The sequence below is a fragment of the Malaclemys terrapin genome, chromosome 9, assembly GCF_027887155.1.
Source record: "Malaclemys terrapin pileata isolate rMalTer1 chromosome 9, rMalTer1.hap1, whole genome shotgun sequence".
Classification (NCBI taxonomy): Eukaryota; Metazoa; Chordata; order Testudines; family Emydidae; genus Malaclemys; species Malaclemys terrapin.
This window is the reverse complement of record NC_071513.1, coordinates 73619046-73626953: the sequence shown is the minus strand read 5'-3', so window position 1 is coordinate 73626953 and position 7908 is coordinate 73619046. Positions and strand designations below refer to the sequence as shown.

The 7908-nt window shown below is 39.5% G+C and overlaps 1 protein-coding gene across 4 annotated transcripts in view; it reads right to left on the bottom strand.

Annotated features, from left to right (window-relative positions):
• Positions 1 to 4005: 4005 nt before the first annotated feature.
• The window catches only part of RASA2 (RAS p21 protein activator 2), a 102797-nt gene continuing 98894 nt past the window's right edge, over positions 4006 to 7908 (bottom strand). For 3 of the 4 annotated variants that reach the window (XM_054040498.1, XM_054040499.1, XM_054040500.1), the window contains 2 exons: positions 7257 to 7446; positions 4006 to 6447 (listed from right to left, as the gene is read on the bottom strand). In XM_054040498.1, the coding sequence (XP_053896473.1) occupies positions 6417 to 6447; positions 7257 to 7446 (221 nt within the window). In that variant the 3' untranslated portion in view covers positions 4006 to 6416. The remainder of the gene's footprint in view (positions 6448 to 7256; positions 7447 to 7908) is intronic. The other variant, XR_008446299.1, reaches the window with a different exon arrangement.

Sequence of the window (7908 nt, the reverse complement as noted above, 5' to 3'; positions counted from 1 at the left end):
CACTTTGGACCAGAGTGGGAAAGCTCCAGAATTCAGCCTCTTATTAAGTAGTGAGTATTAGTGAAGGAAATAAATAGGTTTATGTTTATTTTTTTGTAACCCGTCTTGTGCAATTAGAGGAATAGTCAAATTGGGTATTTGGGTATTTTTTTTTGTGTGTAACTAAGGGTTTGCCCAGGGGAACATCCTCTGTTTGGAACCTGTTGTCTGTGAGAGTAGCTGGTATGCTAATCTCTCCCAGAGGGTTTTCTTTTACCTTTCTTTTCTTTAATTAAAAGCCTTTTTCTTAATACCTGATTGATTTTTCCTTATTTTTAGATCCAAGGGGGTTGGATCTGGATCCACCAGGAGTTGGTGGGAGAAAGGAGGGGGGATGGTTAATTTCTCCTTGTTTTAAGATCCAAGGGATTTGGATCTGTATTCACCAGGGAATTGGTGAAGAGTCTCCCAAGGCTACCCAGGGAAGGGAATTAGCACATTGGGAGTGGTGGCAGCGGACCAGATCTAAGCTGGTAGTTAAGCTTAGAAGTTTTCATGCAGGCCACCACATCTGTACCCTAAAGTTCAGAGTGGGGAAGGAGCCTTGACATGGTGAGCAGCAGTGAGGGATTTTTTTTAGGAACCAAAAGCCAGATTTTTTTCTCCTCCTTTGAGATGCTGGGGAAGCAGTGAAGGAGAGATACCCTGAAGGCAAACAGATAAGAGCTTCTAACAGAGGGCTTTTTGTTAGGAGGGAAGCTCCAGCTGTGAGCACTGGAGGGTCATTAACATTGCCAAGACAAGTCACAAAAGCCTTTTTTTTTTTTTTTTTTTTTTCTTTTAAGTGTCACATTACAGTAACCAAAAATTCCAAGCTGTCCGCCCCCACCCCCAGATAGCTAAAGTAGACTGGGGGAAAATGTCAGGCAAAGAAAAAAAAACAAACAAACTTTGCAACAAGACCTAGAATTAGCCAAATTCCAGGCTGAGGAGAATGAAAAGGAACATGACAGACAGATGGCCAGGGCTGAGGCTGCACACAAAAGAGCTATGGACGAAAGGGAAAAAGAAGAAAAAGCCAAAGAGGATGCCCACAAAAGAGCTATGGAGGAAAAACAAAAAGATGGAGCTGAGGCAAAAGGAGATGGAGCTGAAAGAAAAAGAGATGGAGCAAAAACAAAAAGGAGATGGAGGAGAGGGAAAAAGAGAGGAAGCATGAACTGGAATTAGCAAGGGCTAGGCAGAATAATCCAGCCAACCCTAGCAACCCCTCTCCAGGTACCGCTTCCCATCCCAGAAAATTCCCCATCTACAAGGCAGGCGATGATTTTGAAAGGGCCTGCCTTGGATACAACATCACTACAGACCAGTACATGGTAGAGCTGAGGCCGCAGTTCAGTGGACCCTTAGCAGAGGTGATGGCTGAAATGCCTAAGGAACACATGAACAGTTATGAACTTTTTAAAAACAAGGCCAGAATCAGAATGGGGCTAACACCCGAGCATGCCCGTCGGCGGTTCAGGGCCCTAAGGTGGAAACCAGACGTGTCATTTACCCGACATGCCTACCACATTGGGAAAAATTGGGATGCCTGGATATCAGGAGCAAATGTTAAATCTACAGAAGAGTTGCCCTTTCTAATGCAAATGGAGCAGTTTTTAGAGGGTGTTCCTGAGGAAATAGAAAGGTACATCCTAGATGGGAAGCCCAAAAAACTGTAACCGAGGCGGGGGAGATTGGAGCCAAATGGGTGGAGGTGGCAGAAAAGAAAAAAGCTAGTAGCAGTTGGAGCGAATATCAGAAGGGGCAACCCGAAACAAAACCTTACCACCTAGGACAACCCAAGGCTCCACCTACATCCCAAGGGAAACCCCAGACGCCTTCTCACCCCACCACATCAGTCTCCACCAACCAACATCGCCCCGGTGATACCTTAGCAGGGCAATGTTTTAAATGTAATGAACTGGGACATATAAAAGGCCCACTGCCCCAAGAACCCCAACCGATTACAGTTCATTACACCACAATCACACCAAAATCCCCAGGCCCAGATGCCTCTCTCATACCCTGGGAGCGAAGGGAAACCTTGAGAGTGGGCGGAAAGAAGGTTATCGCGTGGAGGGACATTGGGGCACAAGTGACTATCCACCAATCCCTAGTGGACCCCAAACTCATCAACCCGGAGGCTCCGGTGACAATTCAACCCTTCATGTCACACTCTAACCTTGCCTACAACCAAGTTACACGTCCAGTACAAGGGCTGGTCAGAAATGTGGACTTTTGCAGTCTATGACAATTATCCCATTCCCATGCTGCTAGGGGAAGACTTGGCCAACCAGGTGAAGCTAGCCAAGAGAGTGGGAATAGTCACCCGCAGCCAGGCTAAGCAAGCTTTCACCCCCATCCCTGTTCCTGAGCCGTCCACCAGGGCCCCGTCTGTGTTACCAGAGACCCAGACGAATGTGGTGGAACCAGATCCCCTGCCAATGACTGCAACAGCCGTAGTGGATCCAATCCCAGAGATCCAGCCAAAGCCAGTCCCAGAACCGGAACTGGCAACACAACCAGCACCAGAACCATTGCCAGCACCGAGTACAGCGTTTGCAAGCCTGTCTACAACTCCAACACCAGAGGGCACCAGCGAGCCTGGCAGAAGCAGCAGATAACCCTACCCAAGAGGCTGTCTTGTGCAATTAGAGGAATAATCAAATTGGGTATTTGAGTATTTTTTTTTTTGGTGTAACTAAGGGTTTGCCCAGGGGAACATCCTCTGTTTGGAACCTGTTGTCTGTGAGAGTAGCTGGTATGCTAATCTCTCCCAGAGGGTTTTCTTTTACCTTTCTTTTCTTTAATTAAAAGCCTTTTTCTTAATACCTGATTGATTTTTCCTTGTTTTTAGTTCCAAGGGGGTTGGATCTGTATTCACCAAGGAATTGGTGAAGAGTCTCCCAAGGCTACACAGGGAAGGGAATTAGCACATTGGGAGTGGTGACAGCAGACCAGATCTAAGCTGGTAGTTAAGCTTAGAAGTTTTCATGCAGGTCCCCACATCTGTACCCTAAAGTTCAGAGTGGGGAAGGAGCCTTGACATCAGGTAAAGGAGAAAATCCCTGGAAATATTCATTTTCAGGAGGGGGTTCGCGAGACTTAACATTTTAGTGAAAGGGGTTCACAGGTTGTTAAAGTTTGGGAACCACTGAGTTACTGCATGAATGGAAACCCACATCCTGTGTCCTAGGCTATCACGAATACTAATGAGGCCTTTTCTGCTAGAGAAGTCAGCCTTCTGATAAAACATTTTTGAAGTTTACAGAGAGTTCCAAGTGACCAATAGCTCCTACAAGCTTTCTCGTGTTAACTTCATGAAAACAGAAGACAGGCAGAACACTGGCTCTAGTGAAATACTCATTTTACGCTGAATGGCGACTGATAGGATAAATCACTATTTGAATGAAAACTTTCACATGGCTCCAGTGGTTTTGGATTTACTTTAGGGGCTGGATAAAATAAGAATTTATGTTCCACTGCACCTTTGAAGCACAAATGGGACGAGCAGTTAGATTTTTAGATTGTGTACCCAATTCAAACCTATTTGAGTTACAACAGAGAAGATACTGGTGCTTATTTAGCACTCATCTTTAGGACAGCAAGTGACAGACACATTGAAATGCTAATCACAATGAGCATGTCATACAATGACAAAGACACCCAAATATCCTTAAATGCATCAGGCCACTCACCAATTTAATAGGGTACTCCTTTCAAGATTGACCACATTGCTACCCTCCTGTGCAAATTGTTATGCTAAGGGACCTTCTATTAATAGTGCTTTTCTCTCCACCTAGCTGTCCTAAATCAGAAAGTAATTGAATGTATGAGGTAACCATACAGGATTACTGAATTTCACTTCATGCTGTTTCTGTAAGATGGAAGAAAGATTGTAGCAAATGGTTCTACTTCACTATGCAATTAAGCTACCAACAATTTTTAAGAAAACCAGGCCTCACAGAAAATACATAGCCCAGATCAATTTGTCATCATTTATTTGTGAGTTGTTCTCAAGCAATGTTACAAAAGTTTTTAATATTTTATAAGAAAATAAATTTAAATAAAAATACATTTTCAACAATACATCATCCTTATACAAATTAAAACTACATTAAAAAAGAATTTACAGTCAAAGTAAAACTAATTACTGAGCAATGTTTTAATGTCTAGGCTAATCAAAGTGAAAGCAACTTTAATATTAATCATCTTATTTGTACCTAATTTAATTCTAGAGTACCTACTGCGTTTTTAAACATACTATAAAATGACAAATTACATTTTAAAGGCCTCAGGTCTTAGAGGCCTAGCTGTCCTTTTCTATATAGTCTAGTACCATCAAAGCAAATGAAAAGTGCATTTTCAAAATCCCCCCCCTTATATTATTGTAAGATTTAAACTTGTTATACATGTAACTTTGCTGTTAAGTGACAGAAACAGGTTTCAAGAAACAGACACACAAGCACATTTTGTAATAAGACTGGTCACAATAAATAGCAAAACTTAATTCTAACACTTATTAGTGCTGTTCAAATCTGGCAAACCTTGTTTCTTTGGCAAATAAACTAGGTCAAATTGACCTTGACAGAATACATTGCTGGGTGTCAACAATAAATTTATTTTTTTCTAACTGAAATTTAGGGCAAGTAAAATTACTTTACTATTGGATATATTCTTAAAGGAATGCAAAAACAAAAAGGACTATACTTGTTGGTAAAATGGCAAGTAGTAATAAATGATTGTGATGTTGAAGATATTGGTATCAAATCCTAAGTGATTTCAATCAGTTGCTTTAATATTAAAAAGTGATTGTTCTAATAGAAAAGTTACCTTAATTTCAACAGTGATTTCAATCCTGTGGTACTGACTAGTCTGGATTTTCGGAGAAGAAGGCATCCTACAATAGTATTTTAAACAGTTATAGTTTTGTAAACATTGTGGATCTATATTTGTACTGATGAATTACATTCTCAACTCTGACTGGGGCAAATCATGATTCTAAAAAACAGCAAATGTTACAAAAATGAAGTACTACCTGTACACAGTGTATTTTATTTTACTGGTACTTACCATGTATACCATAATATTTAATACTGGTGAAGGAAAGTTTAGCCTTCTCTTCTCCGAAGTGTTACCTTGCTTCTACTGATTATGTACAGATATGGTTTTCAACACAAAAAACTAATTCTCAGAGGAAGAGAGCAAGAATCAAAACTTTCTGAAGTCAAGAATGCCAGTTCAAATTTGTTTGATCCGACAAATAACCCCACCCACATAACTAGAAATTAAAAATGGTCATAAAGCATTGTTTTAAACACATAATAGCACTGATCATTCAACTGATCATAAAGATTAGATACTACAAAGTATCTAAAAATATAATCTGGCACAGTCCAGATATCTAAAGTGCTTGGAGTGATTATTCTAGAGAGATTATTTAATATAGCTGTAATGAGAGGTGAGCTGGACCTAAATGTGCCAATTTTTTATTTTCAAAAAAATCTTAGATGCAAAGATGTAAAGTGAACAGTATCCAACCACAGCATTGTCACATTTGCATTCTTCTCATTTGCAGGAAAGATAGCTTCCAAAAAGTGTTGCTAATCTGCATTAAAAAAAAAAAAAAAAAAGCAACCAAGAAAAATTAGTACCTGATTTTTTACAAAAGAAAAACAGACTGTGGTCTTATGTCACTCCATCCACTGCTCACCCCAAATGTAAACAAGAGGTACAATCTAACAACAGATTCCCTGATTTCTCCTTCTTCAGTAATTTTTTTAAAATAAAAATATAACCAACATTGGTGTCTGCAGTACACAACACACTGCATAATTTTATAAAACTTCAGTTAAAGTTACCTTGGAGTCCTGATAAAATTAATAGTTTGACAAAGGAAGAGAAAGAAGTCGTGCACTGAATGTGAAGGTTCAGATCCTATTGAGTCATCATATGTTGGGATTTCCACTGCAAGACTTTCGGCACAGCAGGCACGGATGGTGGATTAAATGTGAGTCCAGTATATTGAGAGGTGTAATCCAGTAAATAATTGGTGTTGATTTTCCTCCTTTAGAAAGCTTATTCCTTTAGGAAGTTCCAAGAAGAAAAAAAAAAAGCAATTGCAGAAATATTTAGATTTGCTCACATCTGATACTTCAAGAACATGGAGCTTCAAGTTCTTCATCAAAATAGGAATAAACCTCACGATCAGTTTCCCAGATACTTTTCTCTATTAAATATTAAATAGATTGTGAACACAGGTAGCATTTCTGTTCATTCTTAAATACTTTGGACAAGTGTACACCATGAATTAAAAAAATATATATAAAAAAAACCACGTAAAAACACACACTTCCAGTTTCTTCTGAATCCACATAAGCCACAGTTTATTTTCGTTAGGAAACTTTTCCAACAATTGGGTTTTCTCTGGAAAATAAAACCGCATATAAGTATTTTTGATGGAAAGATAGTTGGCTTCTAATAATCATATAATTTAACTTTCAGTTTGTTTTAAAATGTAAAGCTATACTTTCCGCATAATTTTTGGTGCATGTTGGGTAGTCTCATTGTTAGCTCAAATCCTGATGTGCTATCACACAAAAGCAACATTGGCCCGAAACAGACCTGTTCAAATCACTGAGCAAATAGGAACTGTTAAGAGGTCTCCTCCTCTTACAATTTGGGTCTTCCTTACACAAAGGAGAGAAAACCCCATGACCAACAAAGTATGAGTATTCACTATAGTCTGAAGTTCTAGACTAGCCTGACTGCTGATATAACCCACTTTTTACCATGGCCAATGGGATGTCAAACTGACAGGTGTTCACACCAGTCACCGTTGCAGTACTTTTAGTAGTGTTAGTATTTGCTGACTTGGTTCCCTGGGAATCCTGTTTCAGAAGCAATACTTGTGGGGAATAGTATTATGCCCCATGAAGTGCCATGATAATTTGGTGGTGAATCAGCTTGTCTAAATACCTGATTTATGTATTAACAGTAGTAGTAATAAACTTTTACATTAAGATAGTTCCCAAATGTCCAGTTGGGTTTAGGGCCCCCATTGTGTTGCACACTGTACAAACATTGAAGAAAAGAATCCCTGCCCTGACAGGTTTACACTCAACAGCTATCATCAGAAGATGTTCAGACACTCCTACCCCTTCAAAGCCCCCACCACCCATCCTTTTTTCCCCATATGTACATACAAGGCGGCCGGAAATACAGAGGATACTTACTCACTGCCGTATTTAGCACTTGATGATCTTTTCTTCCGATATTTTTCATGAGGCTCATTCAGCTTTTCTACTATGGCTATTATTTGTTGAAGAGTTTGAAAAGTTGCTACAGAGTCCTCAATTGTGAAATTAGAATAGTCGTCTAGTTCTTTCTGTGGACCTTGATAGACTGCAATACTTCCACAAGCCTCTACAAATATCACCACAAATAAAAGGTTATAGAGTTTTCTACTTTGAGTAAACAGAGCTAACTCATCTCATTTATCAGATAGGTTTTTCAAAGTTTTCAGATATGGAGTTAATTTTAACAAACATAAAATGGACAAGCAAAGGAGGAAAAATGGTATTAATTGGATATGGTGAACAACTTGGGTTTAGCTTTGTAAGTTCATCCTCAATGGGTCTAACATTAATTCTACTTACTGGGGTCCCCACAATAGGATGACTACCAGTAATGCTGCCATAAACCTGATTCTTTCTTGAATCTTAGTCATGCCACCAAGGATTCTTTTACATAGCACTAATAAAAGAGCAGTAGTACAAGACCAAGTGGCATTCCCTTTGCTCACTGCATGTAAATTGTTGTACAGTCTCGTTAATTTGCATACCAATCCAATTAGCACATTAATGGGAGTTACATGTGGACATTCAG